Below are 21061 nucleotides of genomic sequence, written 5' to 3' on the forward strand. Positions count from 1 at the left end.
GTCACAAAGAACATAAAGAATGCAAGATATGTGTTTAGCTGTGTCCCGAATGACAGTCTTTACACTGTACACTTCTGCTCCAGGATGAACTTTATAAAGTTATTTTGGCATCCATCAGGAAGGAACAAAGGAAGGAAGCAAGGAAGGATGGATGGATAGATGGATGAATATAAAAAGAAGGAAGATTTAAGCATAAAAAAGGAACCAAGGATGGATGGATAGATGGATAGAAAAATAATAGAAAATGAAGGATGCATAAAAGGAAGGAAGGAAGGATGGAAGGATGGAAGGAAGGAAGGAAGGAAGGAAGAAAAGAATAGAAAAGCATGAAGGAAGCAAGCAAGAAGGGAAGGAAGGAAGAAAGAAAGGAAAGAAGGAAGAAATGAAGAAAGGAAGAAAGGAAGGATGGAAGGGAGGGAGGGAGGGAGGGAGGAAGGATGGATGGATGGATGGATGTAAGGATGGATGTTTGGATGCAAGAAGAAGAATAAAAAAGAATAAAGTATGCATAAAAGAAGGAAGGACAATGGATGGATGGATGGATGGAAGGAGGGAAAGAAAGAAGGAAGAAACGAAGAAAAAATAGAAAATGGTGAAGAAAGGAAGCATGAAGATATAAGGAAGGAAGGAAGGAAGGAAGGAAAGAAGGAAGGATGGAAGGAAGGAAGGAAGGAAGGAGGGAAGGAAGTAAGGAAGGAAGGAGGGAAGGAAGGAAGTAAGTAAGGAAGGAGGGAAGGAAGGAAGAAAGGAAGGAAGGAAAGAATGAAGGAGGGAAGAATGGAAGTAAGTAAGGAAGGAAAGAGGGAAGGAAGGAGGGAGGGAGGGAGGGAGGGAGGGAGGGAAGGAAGGAAGGAGGGAAGGAAGGAAGGAAGGAAGGAAGGAAGGAAGGAAGGAGGGAGGGAAGGAAGGAAGGAAGGAAGGAAGGAAGGAAGGAAGGAAGAAGGGAAGGAAGGAAGGAAGGAAGGAAGGAGGGAGGGAGGGAAGGAAGGAATGAAAGAAGGAATGAAGGAAGGAAAGAAGGAAGGAAGGAGGGAGGGAAGGAAGAAAGGAAAGACAGAGGGTAAGATAGGAAGTGAAAAAGAACAGAAGAATATGAAATGACAGAAAGATGGTAAGAAGGAAAACTAAGAAAATAAAGGAAGGAAAGACTGGTGGAAAGAGGAATAGAAGAATTGTTTTATAAAATGAAGGAAGGACGAAGAGATAGAGGAAAGATTAAAATAAGCAAATACAAATAGAAAAGAAGGAAAGAAGGAAGGAAGCAAGGAAGGCCAGATGGGAGGAAATGAATTTAAATAAGGAAAGAACAGAAAGGAAAGAAAAGTGGGAAATAATAAGAAAAGGTGAAACAAAAGAATGAAAAGGAAGAAGCAAATGAAGGAAAGGAAAGGAAATAAAAGGAAATGCAATAAAAAACAAAGAAAAGGACAAAAGAAGGAAACAAGGAAGGATTGACAGGTGAAAAGAAAAAACTAAACAAATGAAAGAAAGAAAGAAAGAAAAATAGGAAGTCAAGAAGAATGTATGTATCAGGACACAATGTTAAAATATATGACACTTTTCTCTTACTTCAAAACCACCAGTTGAACTAAACCAATCATAATCAATCTGGGTTCATCACAGCGTAATGAACCGCCAATTTACCAACCATAATGAGTTTAGATAGTATTCAGATCTCGTTCAAAACTTTCAAAAGCTTTAAAAGTTTCTTTCGTTCTCAGTGAATAATAAGACTGGCTGACTTACGGCTCTTACAGTACTACATTTTCCCAGGCAGGTGTGTGAGAGAGCCAAGGTCCTGCTGAACGTGATAATTCATTCACTGTTAAAAAAGAAAACCCAGAAAGACTGCCAAGTTACAAATAGATCCTGATAGCTATCTTGGCTCAGAAAGGGCTCTGTTCCCATGGTACACTCTGCCGTCCCGACATCACAGATGAAACACTCGGGCTAACAGCTGCCAGGAAGGACAGCGGCAGGACCGGAGATCTCGCTTTTACACCTTGTAAGCTGAAGTTGTGGTGAATTACCTCACTGCGAGTAGGAAGAAGGCCTACAGGCACGGCATTACTTTGACAGACAGATAATTATATCCGAGCCACTATTAGAGACAGAACATGCCGCACGGGACAACCAGATCAGCCATTAGACACTAGCTAAAATTGTACAATAAAATGAAGAGCTGCATAAAGAATTGATGGAACGAAGTGTTGCTTCAATTCAAGAGATCGAAAAAATTGTCCCTTCCTGGGAAACTGGTGCAAATGTAGTACCTGCAGGAGACGAAACCACTGTAGCTATCTTTATTTACTATCTCATTCATGAAAAATAAATAAATACCAATGTATACACTAACCGGCCACTTTATTAGGTACACCTTACAAGTACCAAGTTGGACTCCCTTATGCCTCCAGAGCTGCCTTAATCCTTCGTGGCATAGATTCAAGAAGGTACTGGAAATATTCCTCAGAGATTTTGCTCCATTTTGACATGAACATCACAGCCTACATACATATAACATTATAACTACACACAAGCTAATGAATGCAGTGGCACCAGAGTGCTCCCTAACTAACATCTGAATGCATGCAAACTGACTCATCATGAATGATACTGCAAATCTGATTCACGCAGGAAAATCAGTGTATTTTTTTTTGTCAATGATGCAGTTAAAAAAAGTACATTTTGCAATGTTTGACAGATTCAGTGAGACTTTGTAGAGTGCAGAATTCTACATAGAGAAATACATCATGCAGTTGCTTTGAGAAGCATTCAACACACAGTTTAAGATGCACATAAACATCATAAAAATTGCCCTCACAAAAGGTAAAAAACAATAACAAAAAGCAGTAAATCAGTTCTCAGGTGCTAATTTAGCCCCCTAATGGAAAACTTACTTACTGTTCATGCCATGGATGACCGATTTCAACTTAAAGCTTGGCCATCATCTTAATAAATCTGGAAGGATCTGGCTTTGGTGGATGCGGTCAGGGATATGACAGATGAAACAAACGGCCTGTAATTTAGGACAAAACCGCAGAGACACACCCTTTAAGTAAGAAAGGGTCTAATTATCTTAATCAAGCGACTGACCGAGTCTACTGATGGAAACAACCAAATGGGTCTCTAACACAGATCTGGACATGCGGAGCTTACAGAAAAACTCACATAACAGAGTCATTACTGCTTCTGGAGCTCATCAGCAATCAGGCCTGAACACACCTGTCTGCAATCAACACAACAGACTACTGGGCTTAAAATCACAGCACTGACAATTATTACAATCCTGGGCCTGACTGGAGGAATACACTGTAAAAGACTATATGACAAAAACAGTCATGACAACAAATGTTTTGTTTTATAAAACTAAATGTAATAACTTTTTAATGTAATTTAAATAAGTTAATCAGGTTTCAACTAAATTTAGTTTTGGCTATATACTCAAACCACTCACTTAAAATGAGCTGAAACAACACAACTCTTGGGATTTTTTAGGGAGAAATCAATTGTTTTATATTTAATTAATTTAAATGTGTAAATAGATTTCCTTTACTTAACCGGAGAGGCTTATCCATGCCTTTATCACATCACGTCTTGATTTCTATACTTGTTGGTGGTTTACTTACAAGTTCTCTCAGAAGATTACAGTACATTCAAAACACCACTGCATGGATTCTGACACACACATCATCACGCCAACATATTACTCCTGTGATTCAACACTACACTGGCTTCCTATTAAATCACGGATTGATTTTTAAGACCAAAAGCAGTGCATGGGCTAGCACCTGGTTACATTTGTAACCTCTCGCCACTCCAGCCCGCAGTCTTCGTTCGGCATCGGGACTTGTATCAGCCATGCTGTAAACTCAAGACCATGCTGCCTAAAACATATGCTGGATAAGTTGGCGGTTCATTCCACCGTGGCGACACCAGGGTAATAGACTAAGCAGTAAAGAAAATGAATGAATGAATAAACTATTTTAACTCTATTAGCAACCAATACAAGGCTTATTATATTAACATCCACACCAACAGACAATAACTACATAAATTAATGGCATTAAGCAACATATATAATGATAACTACAGTATAGCATCCATCGCCAACATCGTCTTCACGATATCCAAACCAATCAATGATAACTTTATTAGTTACAAACAATAACTACATATGTGATTAATAAACAGTTACTATGATGCATCCATTTTAACACTAATTATGACAATAATATTAGCATGCAAGCAATGAAAATTTCAAATCTGTGTCCAAAGCAATGTATGATAACTATAACAACAGCTTTATTTGTTAGCATTAATAAATGATAACTATTTTAACTGTATTAGCAACCAACTAACAGACAGTACAATATTCGTGATCAATAAGCAGTGACTGTGATAATAACAACACACAGCACAGATTAACACACTCTGCAATTTTGAAAACCAACCAACGATAACTATAACAACAACTAAATCACTATGTAACTTTGTAATTAACTATGCATATAGTAACTTAAAAATCACTATATTAGTGTCCACACTAGGGTAACCAATCAGTGGTGTTTATGAACGTGCTAAAATATTGGCGGAAAATTTACATTTTAAACAGAATTGGGGGGGGGGGGGGAATATACAGGGCGGCTAATAATTCAAAAGGGCGAAATATTCTGCCTTCTGACAACTTTATATTATCATTCATAACAGCACATTTACAATGCTTATTCCTCAATCAAACACAACCAAATGTCAATGTTTCCTATATAAAATGTGTGCATGGTGCACATCTTCCTTTCAAAAACAGTTGTTAGTTTGCCATTGTGAAGATGCTCCCTCTGTCTGTGTTTTAAGGCTATACCTGTGAATGATTGCAGCAGCTCTTGGGCAATCAGAAGCACTTGTTGAGCAGGGACAAACATACTTCTGTACTTCCCAGAGCTACAAAAGAGCTCTCTCAACACTTCCCATCAAAACACAAGGCAATCTCTAATTTAACAACTGGCCTCGAGTGTTCAGGTAACACGCTGATTTGATTTCTAGTCCCTTCCAACTAAAGTTTCTCACATACAACAAACTGATTCAAAAACAAATATGGCTGCTTGGGTAAAGTAAATGCCGAGACCTTATGGAGCCAGATCAGTCTCAAAAATAATACATTCACAAAATATAATTCATACATCCACAAAGCAATTCACATTTACAAAATCCAATTTATAAATTCAAAAGATAATTCATAAACTGATTAGATTTGCGTATATTTTTTATTATGTTTTGAATTTACAAATTGGATTTGCATATTTTTAAATCTTTTTTTTTAACGAATGAGATTATTGTATTTTTGAATCCTGTTTGAATTTTCGAACTAGATTTTCATATTTTTTAATCGTGTTTTGTATTTACGTGTTTAATTTTTGTATTTTTGAACCATGTTTTGAATTCAAAAATTATATTTGCGTATTAAATAGTTTTTTGAATTTACGAATTAGATGTGTATTTTTTAAATCGTGTATTGAAGTTTAAAACACGATTCAAAAATACGCAAATCTAATTTGTAAATTCAAAACACGATTAATAAATATGCTAATCTAATATGTACATTTAAAAAATTATTCAGAAATATGCAAATCTAATTTGTAAACTCAAAACACAATAAAAAAATATGCAAATCCAATACATAAATTCAAAACATGATTCAAAAATATGCTAATTTAATTTGTACATTTAAAAAAGGATTCAGAAATATGCAAATCTAATACATAAATTCAAAACACAAATAAAAAAATGCAAATCTAATTCGTAAACTCAAAACACGATACAAAAATAAACAAATCTAATTTGTTAATTCAAAACATGATTCAAAAACAGGCAAATCTAATATGTAAATTCAAAACACGAATAATAAATATTGCAAATCTAAATCGTAAATTCAAAACACACTTAAAAATATATGCAAATCCAATACATAATTTCAAAACATGATTCAAAAATATCCAAATCTAATTTGTAAATTCAAAACATGATTCAAAAACATGCAAATCTAATTTGTAAATTTAAAACAGGATTCATAAATATGCAAATCTAATACATAAATTCGAAACACAATTAAAAAAAATATGCAAATCTAATTCAAAAACTCAAAACACGATACAAAAACATGCAAATCCAATTTGTAAAATCAAAACACGATTCAAAAATACACAAATCTAATTCGTTAATTCAAAACACTATTCAAAAACATGCAAATCCAATTTGTAAATTCAAAACACGACTCAAAAAAACACAATTATAATTCGTAAATACAACACATGATTGAAAAAAATCAACAAACCTTTGATGTACTTATATATTGTGTTTTGAACTTAAAAAATAGATGTTGTGAATGTGAATTGTGCTGTACATGTAAGAATTTTATTTCGTAAATGCATTATTTTTGAGACTGACCTGGCTCCATAAGACGTGACCTTTCTAGAAAAGACAAGCGTTCAAGTGCGAGAGTACATTCTCAGATATTATCTTCTGTGAATAACTGAGCAACAAAAGTGGGATTGTTGTCGTTTCCTAACAACTTATTCACGAACATCCCATCCAAAAAAAAAAAAAAAAAGTCAGAGAAACTGGAACAAAACAGGAAGCAGCCAACAATAACTCAATAATAACTGACATCTTTCAGAAACAAGTTTGGGGGAAAAGTGCAGATTTTCAGATGACTGGCAAAACAGGCGTCACACGCGGGATATCAAGCCAACTCATCAGCGGTATTAAAATAGAGCCTGTCACACATTTGTCTGGATCTGGCCTCAATAGGCAGCATAAATCCAACTGTCAGTAGACATCAGCGCTCAAATTAATTGCGCAATTAAGATTCTCTTAGCTTGGCAGATTCGGCCTCTAATGGATCTGTGAAAAGTCTGAACCGGTCATGAAGAGGAATTTAATGTAGTGTTTAATTACTGTTCTGTGCCCACGTTCCCGTAAAGGCTGTCATCTGGACTGTTTTTGGAGAGTTTGGATTGGATTTCCGCAGCCAACAGCATTGACGAGTCACACAGTTATTGTGTGTTTGAACAAGGCGACGCTCGTGAGCACCAACTCCAACTTGGAGAGCGCTCCAATTGACTACAGATGGGCGTATTATTGGAACATGAATACAAAAAGCTCATCGTCATTCATAGGGTTATTTTCAGGGAAGTTGAGCCAGAAAATGATGCATATGAAATAGTTTCGAGGGTACAAAAGTGCTTTCAGATCAGGTTTTCCCCAAACAAAGTGACTCGCAACTGCTTTGAAAATTCTTTTGGATTTGTCAAGTTTACCGTGAAAGAATTCAACAGGTTCATTGACGCGTGTGCTTTGGTAATTTGGGATGTTTGAAATGAGCAATGGAGAGAGTTTCAAATGCGCCATATCAAGTCTACTGTATGCATAACATAGGACGCAAACTTAAACGTTCAAATGAAGAAAATAATTCATTTCCACCCCATTAGTTGCGTTCCATCTTGGAGGAATGTGCAAAAGAAGACATCTTCAAAATTAGACTGGTTGGTTGCTTTCATGAATGATGGATTTGTCTAGAAAAGAAGCCATGCATATGTAGTTTTTTGAAGCAACTTAACCCGGTTAGATGTATTTTTAAGGGGTGACAGCTTGACAGTAGACAGAATAATCACCCAGAGCACAGTGGTATATGGTTATAAAACATATGTACAACTCCAAATCAGAAAAAGTTATGGAAGTATGGAAAATGCAAACATATAAAAGAAAGTAGTGATTTCTAAATTGACTGCACACAAAATATATATATTTTTTTTGTCAGGTCAGCTTCATTTAATTTGTAAATAAACATCCTCTCCTGTCATTCAGACCTGCAACATATTCCAAAATAAGTTGGGACAGGAGCTATTTACTTGACTGGCCTGCCTGCAGTCCCGACCTGTCTCCATTATGATGTGTGGTGCATTTTGAAGTGCAAAGACCCCATACTAGAAACCCCAAACCCTAAAACCAACTGTTTTGAGCTTGTATAAATTCACACAAATTTAAGTGTTCACACTTAGCGGATGATTGATAAATAAAGCGTGTTTGGCATTCTGTCACAGGAGAGAGCCCTGAGAATTCTCGAGCCTGGGGTTCCCTGCTGTGTCATCAGGAGAGAGGGGAGTCTGAGCTCAGGTAGATCTCTTCATTCATTCTTTCACTCTTTTCTTTGCTTATTCCTTTGTTTATTAGGTGTTGCCACAGCGGAATGAACCGTCTACTATTCCAGCATATGTTTTATGCAGTGGATGCCCTTCCATGCATAACCCAATTCAAAAAAACAACCATGCCCTCTCGCACTAATACACTACGACCAATTTAGTTTATTGAATTCCCCTATGCCTCATGCCTTTAGACCAGGGGTCACCAAGATAGTGCCCGCGGGCACCAGGTAGCCCACGAGGATCACATGTGTTGCCCGCTGGCCTGTTCTTAAAATAGCTCACCATAGCGCCACTTACCAGTAAGCTTAATCTAATATAGAAGTAATCATTTAAAAATGTAAATATTTCCAGAGATATATATATAAAAATAAAGTGTTGCACACTGATACATTAAATACAGGGTATTTCCTACCCTGTTAAATCATTGTTGATAACTTTTGTGAGAATCATTAACATGATCCGTGTCTTCACATGGATGAATATCATTCATTATTACCAAAAACAAAGTAGAATTAAAGGTAAATTGAGCAAATTTGTTATTTGAGAAGTGTTTATCAAACTGGTAGCCCTCCACATTAATCGCTACCCAAGAAGTAGCTCTCAGTTTCATAAAGGTTGGTGACCCCTGCACCCAGAGGAAACCCATGCTAACATGGGGAGAACATGCCAAGCTCCATACAGAAATGCCAACTTGCTCAGCAGGGACTTGAAGCAGCAACCTTCTTGCTGTGAGGCAACAGTGCTAACCACTGAACCGCCATGCCACCCTACTCTGAATTATGCTAGAAAAAAGGGGGCGGAGTCAGGGTGGATGGGAGGATTCTTTAAGACGAACATGACTTAGGTAAGGTAAGGTAAGGAAATCCGGTGTATTGGATTTATCTGATTGGTGAATCATGGGACAGCTAATGTGGGTCAATCATAAGCATGTGATCCTTTCAAAATGTATTTATAAATACACTTAACTAAGCCACCTAATCAAATGTAACAAATTGCCATGGGATAGCGTTGAATTAACAGGAAATGTTCCTTTTTGGGTGAACTATCCCTTTAAGAGTGATGTTCAAATGTAGTGAACAGTGGACCACATCGAAATATAGTGTTAAAAAATAAACGCTTTGAAGAAACTACTAGGCAAGCGTCAATCCTCAGTCGAGATACCCTGTTGCTGTCATTTACCCGACTCCACATGCTAATGTCAGTCAACTCAGCTTCATTTTCCAAGTCGGAGGTAATTCCTATTTGTAGTTTGTTGGCTTTGTTTGCTTCTGTCTGGGGCGGCTGAAGACTTCACGATGAGTTATGTCTTTTGCAGGAGGTGATGTACAATCTCTGCTTATCACAGGGGCTTAGCAGCGGTCGGGAAACGCGCATAACTTCTGAACGCTCGCAGCAGTGCACACTGGGAGATCAAAAGCAACGATAAATCGCGTCCAGAGCCGAGCAGACAGCCGGCAGACGAACGCAGTGGGCTTTTTGTTTACACGATGCAATTGCTTGTGTGTGTGTTGTGTTGTTTTAATGCTCTCACGCCGCCGCTGGCCACATTAGTGTGCCGGATAATTGCGTTTTCTGACATGAATAATTCAGCAGCGGGGTGTTTGTCAGGCCTCGGAGTGTGTTCGTGAGTGTGTGTGTCTTGCCGAAGTGGCGAGGTAAGATTTCATCAAGTGCAGGACGTCTGTCAAATCACGTTTGCTCCCTTGCCGCTGTTGTTAGTCGGCTTCCCCCCCACTTCTTTTCTCCACAGTGGAGTTTTTGATGGCTCCCTGAGATGCCCATCACATCTCTCATTCTTTCCCTCGTTCTCTCCATCTTCAGGCCTGTGCATCTCCTGCTGTTTCTGCGCTCCCCCCTAGATCCTCCCGCTTGCATCATTTCTTCAGCCGTTTGCTCCCTCTGCATCAACCAAACTGACTATCCTCTGCTCCTCTGACATGCATCTTTTAGTTTTTTCACTTGGCAAAAGGTTGGTTTGTATTCGAGGCGCTCTTCCAATTCTGAAATAAACAAACCTGATGCACATGCTAAGATGGCGAGGTTTTCCACAGTCCCGCACGTCACTGGTGTGGAGTGCCAAACGGGCTCTTTGATGAGCATTTTGTGCAAAATGGAGCACTTGCGAAATCCAATCTGATTAGCTTTACACAATATCCGGGAGTTGGTGTATACAGGCTTTTTCATTGCGTGGCAGAAAACAAAGCACTATTTACAAACTCACATAATTCTTCAATGGCCCGTTTCCAACTTGTTGCTAGTTTTGCCAAACTTTGGGAGGCACGTAATAATGTTGTGTTCGGTTTTAAATTGATATAAACACAGTGTTTGTTCCATTATGCTGCTGAGTGTTTGTGTTTAGACCATGAACACCAGCCAGAATGCACAACAACCAAACAAAGTCAGAAATTAAATTCCTAATCACTTTCAAATGCTATGCAACTCATCTCAAACCCAAGTCAAGATAACGTTTTGCAACTAGTCAGAATCCCTGCTTCTTTTATCTGTTGTGGTTATTTCTTCAGTGAAAGGCAGTGCTGTGTCTCAGGCCCCGTTTACACTAGTGCGTTTTAGTTTGAAAACGTATACGTTTTGCTACGGTTACGCTATCCGTCCACACTACGGCGGAGTTTTCGAGCGCCGAAATCGGAGCATTTTGAAAATGCTGAAGAGGCATTTTTCATTCTGAAACGCTGCTGCTCCGTCTCAGTGTGGATGGGGAAAAACGAAGACATCTGAAAACGGAGGCGGAGCTGCAGACATTCGCCTCTCTGATTGGGGCTTTTCCTCAATATTAAGTAGCCTAACACACACAGTTCAGTCCTGCATCCTCTCCTTGTAAGTTCAGACTCTGCAAGTTTAATATAAAAAACAGACTCCAGAGGACACGTCGGTAAATCTTCAAAGGAAACAGGGTACTGTATAACCTTATTCACATCACCCTGCCTACGTTGTTTCACTTTCTCAACAATAAAATAAAAACATGGTTTAAAGAACTGCCTATTTTCAATTTAATATTAGCAACTTAACAGACAGCAGAAATGTTGAGCCGTCGTGCTGCATATACGAGCGTCATCTTCACTGTCTGGATATTTATACCAAGATGGAGTCTATAACAACACTGCCTCCTTTCATTTTCATTGAAAATACAAAACACAGCCTCTCTTTTGCTGAATATCAGTTTTAATATTCAATAATGGCCATTATAACAGTATATTGTATAATACGTTTATCCATTAAAGGAAATAAAGGCAAACAATCAGTCAATATACAGTCGATCAGTCAACATACAGAATGTACGTGGTTACATTAACTTATCTTTGGCCTCAGCCAAAACACGTCACCTGAAGTAATAGATTCAAAAGACCAAAGTCGAGGAATATGTTGTTAGATAAAGACAACAAGATGAATGAAATATCACGTTTAACCAATAGAGTGAGATAAGATCCAGCGAGAGATGCTTGATGAGCAGTCCGATGAGCACAGCTCTCATCTGGGTAGATATGCTGCAGCGCATGCCAGAGTGTGTGTGTGTGTATGGTCACGTGATGTGGTTTCAGTCACTTAGGTGTAGACTTAGAGCTGTTCAGAAACACTAGGTGAAACGCTAGTGTAGATGCGGAGTGTTTTCATTCTAAAACGCTGTTTTAAAACTAAAACGCACTAGTGTATATGGGGCCTTACACATGGCCCATTTCCACTGAGTGGTACAGTATGGTATGGTACTGTTCGGTTCGCTTTTATGGCCGTTTCCACTGTCAAAAGGTACCTATAAGCGAACCGTAACACACCACTTTTTGGGTACCCTTTGCAAAGGGTACTTAGCACGAAAAAAGGGTACTAAAAGGCAGAGCAAGACGCGCAGCTGAACGCTATTGGTTTATAGAGATACGTCACTCACTCGTGCAGACGTGCCAATCAGGTTGGCACTTTTGTTCACGTGCACGGAGCTGCTGAAGTTACAGTAAACCGCACTTGGAGCACTTGGTTTTGCTCAAACGCAAAACTGTCAAAGCGAGCGCACATTGAAGAAGATGCCCAAAGGCGATATGAACGTGGAGCTGCTTATTTCACTGCTGAACAATAATCATTTCTTTATCACTAGAGCTGGAGCTGCTGCTTGAACCATCCATAACAACAAGCATGTCAACTTTGTCTTTGTCTTCTGTGTAAGAAGCTTAAAGTTGTGTAGCCCCATCTAACGTCAAGGAGTGAGTTTGCATACTCTTTTGCTCGACGCCAGTGAAAATCGTTTGGGGTTGAATCCGGAAAAACGTCTTGAAAAATGCTGACCATAAATGCAAACAAAAAGCGTCCCGGTAGTTAACAGCCTTACGAAGAAGCTTAATGCAGGATTTCAACAATATCACATCTAGTCTTAGAGGAATCATAAGTGCTGGGAAAGCAGGACATAAGGCCCAAAGACTTAGAGGTGCCCACACTAATCTCTGAGGGGTAGGGTTGAGTTCCTATCAATGTTCAGTGAACTTAGAATACCTGATAATTATGGGTTTGATGGGGTCTGAGTTTTTGACAATTTGCACTGCTCACATCCAAACCAACTAGAACTACTGCACTTGTAATTGAGATATAGCATACTTGCTCATGTCACCTTTACTTCTATAGCTCTTTATGAAACACATACAGCTTCACGAAGATGAACAAGTTCAGTAGTGTGTTGGTTTTTGATTATTGTCATTATTGAAGGATGAAATTCAATGTAAAGCAGCTCCACCCATGCCTACTACACAAATCCAAGTTGACAAGGAACCCAAACTTCCCCAACTGACAGAAATGGAAAATAAAATGGGATAAATAAGACTTAGACAGGTGGCACAGTGGCTCAGTGCTTAGCGTTACTCTAAACACCATATACACATGAAACGTATACTGGGCAAAAACAAAAACACACAAACAAATAGGAGAAATAGGATGTATAAAAGCAGGACCATGGTCACAGAAAGACAGGTTCATGGAAAGACTCAGTGTTAACAGTGTTAGCCTCTCGGTTTACTGTCTGACTATAAATGCATCTTCTGAAATCAAGACTCGACTGCTGATTGAAATACAACGAATAAAGCACAACACTCCCAGCCCCTCAGTCTACCTATCAGGAGTAGCAAATGAAGCAACATCTCGGTTGTTTAAAGATCAGCAATCTCTCAAGTATATGACGTTGACCGTCACACACCAGTCTGAGTGCCGCATGACCTATAATTGCACTCAGCTAACACCAGACCTTCAGCCACACTCCACTGCATCGATTCCTGCAACAGCGGCTTGTTTGGAGTTCAGTGAACATGTGCAGCCTCCTCCCCGCACTTCTCTTCTTCTTTTTCTCTAAAGGGCGAGGGCCGGCCGGGGGCATCAAAGCTCATTTTTCTGCAGTTCCCTCAGGACAGGACTTCGGCTGTGAGCAAAGGTTAAAGCTGACGCCCCTATCAATAAGTCACTGCCTCTGCCAACCCGCATTTGACGCTCGCACTTTCGTAAAATGTCTGCAATTCCCTTGACGCCTGGAAGGCTAATCGTATGCGTGGAGATAAATGGAAATAAATAAATAAGACCCCTCAGTACACTAACGGCTAGCTCTCAGAGCAAGAGCCAAAAGCACAGGCAAATGATGTGAAAAAAAAGCCAATGCTCTAAACTTTCTGCTTCTACTTACCTTAGTGTATATACATATATACAGTTAAAGACAATTATTCATCCGCTGGTGAATTTCCGATTTATTTCACAAATGATGTTTAACAAATTGTGGATTTTTTCACAGTTTTTCCCTATTAATTAATTAATTATTTATTTATTTATTTATTTATTTATTTATTTATTTATTTATTTATTTATTTATTTATTTATTTATTTATTTATTTATTTATGTATTTGCTTATTTATTTGCTTATTTATTTATTTATTTATTTATTTATTTATTTATTTATTTATTTATTTGTTTGTTTGTTTGTTTGTTTGTTTGTTTATTTATTTATTTATTTATTTATTTATTTCCTATAATAGTTTTTTTTATCTGTAGAAATTCTTATTTGGTTTATATTTGCCTAAAATAAAAGCAGTTTTTAATGTTTTTAAAACCATTTTAAGGTCAATATTATTAGCCCCCTTAAGCAATATAGATTATTTTGAATGTCTACAGAACAAACCATTATTAATGATTTGCCAAAATACCCTAAATTGCTGTATAAACAGTTAAGCCTTTAAATGTCACTTTAAGCTGAATAGTAATATCTTGAAAAATATCTAGTAAAATATTATGTGAGCTGCTGTCATCATGGTAAAAATATGTGTTGTGTTGGTAAAATATTCTTTCTGTTAAATAATTTGGGGTAATAATTCTGACCTCTCACACAGTGATACTGGTAAATATATGGAAAATTTCCGGATTGACTTTACCGATAAATTAAAAAAATTGCTGTTCACACAGGCGAGGACGTTACGGAATTATTCCGGAAAAGTACATTCACACATCCATTCCACAATACCGGTAATTCTGACATCATTAACCAGAAATGAGCTTTAAACGGCTGCGCTTGTATTTGTAAACATTTGACTACATCACAAACTCTGTGGATGATCAGTATTGTGAACAACTTCAATGAAAACATATAGAGAAACTTTCACATGTCGAGATGTACGTGATGTGTGTGTGCTGGTGCTCACCGGCTGTTTCACGGGCACACGCAAAGCTTGAAGGTAAACAAACAACGGCTTATCACAAGCATCTTATCAATAATTAATAACACGGTTGGCTTTGAGATGAACATATTTACGTTATCTGCCTAATTTCTAGCAGCTAAATGTGTCTGGAAAAATATTCAAAGGCTTTTATTCTCATAGACCGCGCGGACTTGAATGTGTCTGACTGTTCTGATTGGCTAAAGCAGACGTCTCACGTTAACACGTTCTAGACGTGCACGCGCTCTTTCCGGCAATCTTCTGTCTGAGTTCACACAGCGCAGCATTCCGGCAAATTACCGGTAATGTTACAACTTCTCTTTCCGGAAAATAGCCAGAACGAATTTACCGGTAATTTACTTTTTTTCAAAAAGGGCCTGTTCACACATACAACCTTTAATGTATTATCTGAAAGACAGCACTCACTGAGCAGTATAGCGTCCCTGTCACTATACTGGGGTATTAGGACCAACATAGACCGCAGATTGAGCACCCCTGCTGGCCTTACTAACAACCTAGCTTTACCATGTGTTCTCCCATCCAGGTACTGATCGGGCGCAGCCCTGCTTAGCTTCAGTGGGCGACCATGTGAGAGTTGCAGAGAGCTAGCTGCCGGCAGCTGTAATGTAGTGTCTACTACACAGTAAGTCAATTTCTACAGAGAGATTGCAATTATAGGTTAATTGTGCCGTGTATATGTATCATAAAAGCATAAACCAAAAGACTGTGTTGATTTATTGGACTGTAAGCTGTCACTGTGGCCGAGCGTGTCACTCAGTCTTTTGATTTAGAAGTTGTCCAATGATGCGTTAATGGTCCAGCGTTGTGATTGGCTCACATGACAACCTTCCCACAACATATTAAACACTCTCTCTCCCTCATGCACCCCTACAAAACAGCATCAATAACCCTCCGCTGTCCTCTCTCTCTCTCCACTTTATTTGCAATAACTGTCAGCGGTGGAGCGATGCGTTTGTAATCTGATTTTTATGAACATACTTGTATGGATTATTGAGATCCTTTAATGCCTGAACCGGGTGCTTTCGGAAAAAAAAAGCCGAAGTCTCCTGAATGTTAATGTGACAATAAGAGTAATGAAGCGTCCCGCAGTTTATCTCTTCCCTCACTTCTTCTCTTCCCACCCCTGTCGTTCTGATGTCTTAAACTCTCCGTTTTAAAGGGGGAGTTGATGAGAAACGAGGAGGAGCGGGAGAGTTTGTGGAAGGGGTGTCTTCGTGATGGCGTCTTTAATCAAATCTTGCCCGAGCCAGAGAAAGCAAGTCAAACCTCATCTCCACCCTCTCTCAATCACCCTGGGCTTAAATAAGGCCCAAAATCAATCAGCCTGCGTTTGAACTCTCATCAGGAGACGTCATGCTTTTCAAGCCCCCGCCGAAGATGCCACACATCAAAACATGCTGGCCTCTTCCATACGGCTGAGTGACCACTTTAACTATGGGATTTCAAATCCAATTAAGGGTATGTTTGCATCCAATCTTTTTTAAACGTTTCTAAAGATGGATTTATAATTTCTGCGTAATCTACAAAACTGCAGTTTAGTTAAGATCGTCATATCTTGCATAATGAACAGTGATGGAAAGAGTGCTGAAAAATCATACTTATGTAAAAGTACCACTACTTGCCTAAAAATGTAGTGCGAGTAGAGTAAAAGTATTTGTTGAAAATATTACGATAAGTATGAGTAAAAACACCTTAGCACTGTTGCTTCACAGCAAGAACGTCTCTGGTTCTAGTATCTACCAAGCCAGCCAACGGTTCTGTGTGGAGTTTACACATTCTCTCCATGCTCACGTTGTTTTCCCCTGGTTTCCTCTCACCATCCAAAAACATGGAACTTAAGTTAATTGACTAATCCAACCCAGGCTCATTCTGAAAACGTAGTCCCGTGGACATTTCTGGAGACCGTCAAATACGTCCAAGGAGGTACGTATTTTTGCAGTTTTTGTTTTTGCGAATCCGCAAGAGGCCACTGTGTGCGCTTTTACATATCTCGAATGTCTCTCGCGAGTGCCACTCTCGCCCGTGCTATCCCGTGAACCCACCAGAGGCCGCTGTCTGACTGACTGAATGATTGACTGTGCGACCGGCCAATCGGCTGACCCACCCTCCTCCTTCCCTAAACCCAATCAACTTTACCGATTGACCTGCCGGCCCGCTCACTTCCCTAAACCCGAGCAACAAATAAGAAAAGCCGTCTAGACTCGTCTTCCCCGGACTCAAACCCGTTTGCAGTGGTCAACTCCTCCTCTCTGCGTCTGAAGTCTGGCGACGTACACGATTAGCTGACCGGACCAACTGGTTGCGGCAGGAAAGCCCTACACACGGAGGTAAGCGTTTAGCTGGTAAGCACGAAAGGGAACAGCGTCATACCAGGTCCGCTTAAAAAATTAAATGCAGCCATACTTACCTCCTGGGACGTATTTCGCAGTAATGTAATGTAATGTGTATTTATATAGCGCATGTATTGTTTATGGCCATACACCCAAAGCGCTTCACAATCATGAGGGGGGTCTCTCCACACCACCACCAGTGTGAAGCATCCACTTGGATGATGCAACGGCAGCCACAGGACAACGACGCCAGTGCGCTCACCACACACCAGCTATTCGAGCCAATTCGGTGGAAGGGGATGATTGGGAGGCCATGATCATATAGGCCGATAGAGGGACTTTGGCCAGGACACCGGGGTTACACCCCTGCTCTTTCACGAGAAGTGCCATGAGATTTTTAATGACCACAGAGAGTCAGGACCTCGGTTTAACGTCTCATCCGAAAGACGGCGCCCACTGACAGTGTAGTGTCCCCTTCACTTTTACTGGGGCATTAGGACTCACATAGACCACAGGTTGAGCGCCCCTTGCTGGCCTTACTAACACCACTTCCAACAGCAACCTCCAGGTCTCCAGAAACATCTACAGGACTACGTTTTCAGAATGAGCCTGGGTTTGACTAATCCAAATCAACACCATAGACATGCTCCTTCCAAGTACTTATTTCTTAAAAGAGCCATTACAATCTGCTCTCCAGCTACTCTGACAGGAGAGTTCTCTACATCTACCTGAGCTCAAACTCCCCTCTCGTCTTGCAATGGTAGGGAGCCCCGTGCACGAGGATCTTATGAGCTCAGGGCTCTCTCTCCAGACAGCATGCCAAACACGCTTAATAATCAATCATCAGCTTAGTGTGAACTCTTACACAATATGCCCCTGTAAATATCATTATTGTGAAAAGGAACAGAAGTAGTGCTCGTCATACTGCCTCCTAGTGTTCATTTCACCTACAAACTGCAGTCATACACAATCCTTAAATAGAGCCTTTTAAGATGTCATTACATAATTCCTATTCTCTACATGCCTGACAAGTTTGTCTGCTACATAATCTCCCATCATACTAAACATTTTAATGCCAGTCTTCTATAATTCATGGTAAAAATGCATGAAGTTTTCTTGATTCTGTAAACAACAGGTCATTGCGGCGGCCGATGGGAACCGTCAGCGCTGAATGAATAAAGAAGCATCTTCATGGAACGACGACCAAGAAAAAAAAGAAGAAAAAATCTGCATGCAAATGTCAAGTCAGCCAGAGTTCATTTGCACTCCTGAATTATCTTTTATGGAAATAATAATGACTTCAAAATGAGTTAAGGCGGGTGGCAGCTGCCTCTGTGGCACACATGTGACCTAAATGTGCCCGAGGCTGGGAAGAGTTGAAGAGGCCGTTTCATGGAGCTTTATGAACTCAGTGTGAGATCCACAGACGGGTTTACTGCACCCATTGTTGAGCTGCTTTGAATGGTTGCACATTAAGGTGTGTGCATGTGTGTGTGAGTATTTTTGCATGTGCATTTGAATGTGTGCATGACTGTATACTTGTTTATGCTACAAACTGTTCTCACAATGTTGTAAAACCTGGAATTTTTTCCTACCTTCGGTATAAGGAAGAAATGTCCCCACAAGTATAGCAATACCAGTACATTTTGACGCTTTGAGGACATTTTAAACTCCCCATGACGAAAATAGCACATAAATGACACAGAATAAAATATTTTGAAAATGGAAAAAATATAAATGAATAAATAAATGTATAATTATAATAATAAAAATATTAATAGTAATAATAAAAAATATATAATAATAATGATAATAGTAATAAAAAATAATAGCAATAATAATAATAATATTAATAATAATAATATTAATAATATAAATAATAATAGCAATAGAATATTATCATCAATAATAATAATAATAGTAGTAGTAATAATAATAATATTAGTAGTAATAATAATAATAATAATAGTTATAAAATAATAATAATAATAATAATAATAATAATGATGATGATAATAATAATAATAATAATAATATAAACAATTATAGCAATAAAATATTATTAGTAATAATAATAATATTAGTAGTAATAATAATAATAGTTATAAAATAATAATAATAATAATAATAATAATAATAATAATAATAATATGTTATAAAATAATTGTTCTTGTTTATATGGTTTGTGGAACTATTGTCATGCTGTATAGTGTATGGTGACAACAGTATGTGCTAGTTGTACTCTACTAAGTTGGTTTACAAGGTTAACAGGACATGCGAGGTGTCCTCGTATTTCAAAATGATAATTAATGAGGTTTTTTTGATATCCAAATTTTACCACAGGTTTCCTTTTTTACAGTATAACATACATTATGTCTATGCTCATGAACCACCAATACAAGTTTGTGTGTGTACTTGTTTCTATATCCCGGTGAGGACTTAAACATGAATACATACAGACTCATGGGGACTTGTGTCATAGTGTGGACCAAATGGAGGTCCCCATTAGTAAACATGCTTATAAATCAGACAGAATGAGCATTTTGTAAATGTGAAAAGGCAGATTCTGAGGGTTTATGGGTAGGAAAAGAGAATATACTATACTATGAGAGTCCCGACCGGGACATAGAAACAAGTCTGTATGTCTATGTGTGTGTCTATATGTGTGTGTATATCTACTGTATATGTGTGTGTGCTACTCACTGCTTCTCTGGGCAGAAAGGCGTCCTCTTGTCTGCTGATCAGAAGGCCTACAGTGCCTCCCATGGCAGTGGAGCGCAGCAGAGCCACAACCTCCTCCTGAGTTTTACCATTCAGATCCACTCCATTCACCTGGAAAAAAATAATAATTTAATTTAAGTTTATTTTTACAGCTCTTTTCACATTAATTATTGTTTCAAAGCAGCTTTACAAAAGGTGCACATTATTGCATTACAAACAAATTAAGAAAAAAAGTTCAGGTTATTAGTTAACAGCTCTCATTTTTAACATCAATAAAATAACCTCTATTTTTTGTTTATCAATGTCTTTTTTAGGGAAAAAAATAATCATGCAAGACTGTTAGTGTACTGTAGTATTAGTTTATGTCCACAAAGCATATATTTAGATCTTATATAATATTATATAATTTATTGAGAAAATTTTCCCCTACTAAATATAATTTAAAGTTCAAAGTTTGGCTCTCAAATACTCCTTAATCTTCAATATCATATTGTTTCATATATCCTTCATTTTACTAGTTTTCTTTTATTGTTTTTATGTATTTTCATTGAGGTAATAAAAGGGCAGAGCGGTGGTTCAGTGGTTATCAATGTGACCTCACAGCAAGAAGATTCCCAGCTGATCTGTGTGGAGTTTGCATGTTCTCCCCATATTGGTGTGGGTTTCCTCCGGGTGCTCCGGTTCCCACACAGTCTAAACACATGCGCTATGAGGGAATTGGGAATTGGCCATAGTGTATGTGTGTGAATGAGAGTGCATGGATGCTTCCCAGTGATGGGTTGTAGCTGGAAGGGCTTTTGCTGTATACAGTAGATCATATGCTAGATAAGTTGGCGGTTCATTCCGCTGTGGCGACTTTGGTTTAATAAAGGGTCTAAGCCGAAAAGAAAATGAATAATAATAATAATAATAATAATAATAATAACAATAATAATAATAATAATAATAAATAACAACACTAACAACAACAATATTAATAATAATAATAATAATAATAATCATAATAATAATAATAAATAACAATACTAATAACATCAACAACAACAACAACAATAATAATAATGATAATAATAATAATAATAATAATAATAATAATAATAATAA

The 21061-nt window shown here is 38.3% G+C and overlaps 1 protein-coding gene across 4 annotated transcripts in view; it reads right to left on the reverse strand.

Annotated features, from left to right (window-relative positions):
- Positions 1-21061, reverse strand: part of pard3aa (par-3 family cell polarity regulator alpha, a) — a 652414-nt gene that overhangs the window by 310857 nt on the left and 320496 nt on the right. For all 4 annotated transcript variants that reach the window (XM_073941362.1, XM_073941361.1, XM_073941360.1 and 1 more), the window contains exon 12: positions 19940-20068. In XM_073941362.1, coding sequence (XP_073797463.1) covers positions 19940-20068 — 129 coding nt within the window. The remainder of the gene's footprint in view (positions 1-19939; positions 20069-21061) is intronic.

This window comes from Danio rerio, chromosome 24 (genome assembly GCF_049306965.1).
Source record: "Danio rerio strain Tuebingen ecotype United States chromosome 24, GRCz12tu, whole genome shotgun sequence".
Classification (NCBI taxonomy): Eukaryota; Metazoa; Chordata; class Actinopteri; order Cypriniformes; family Danionidae; genus Danio; species Danio rerio.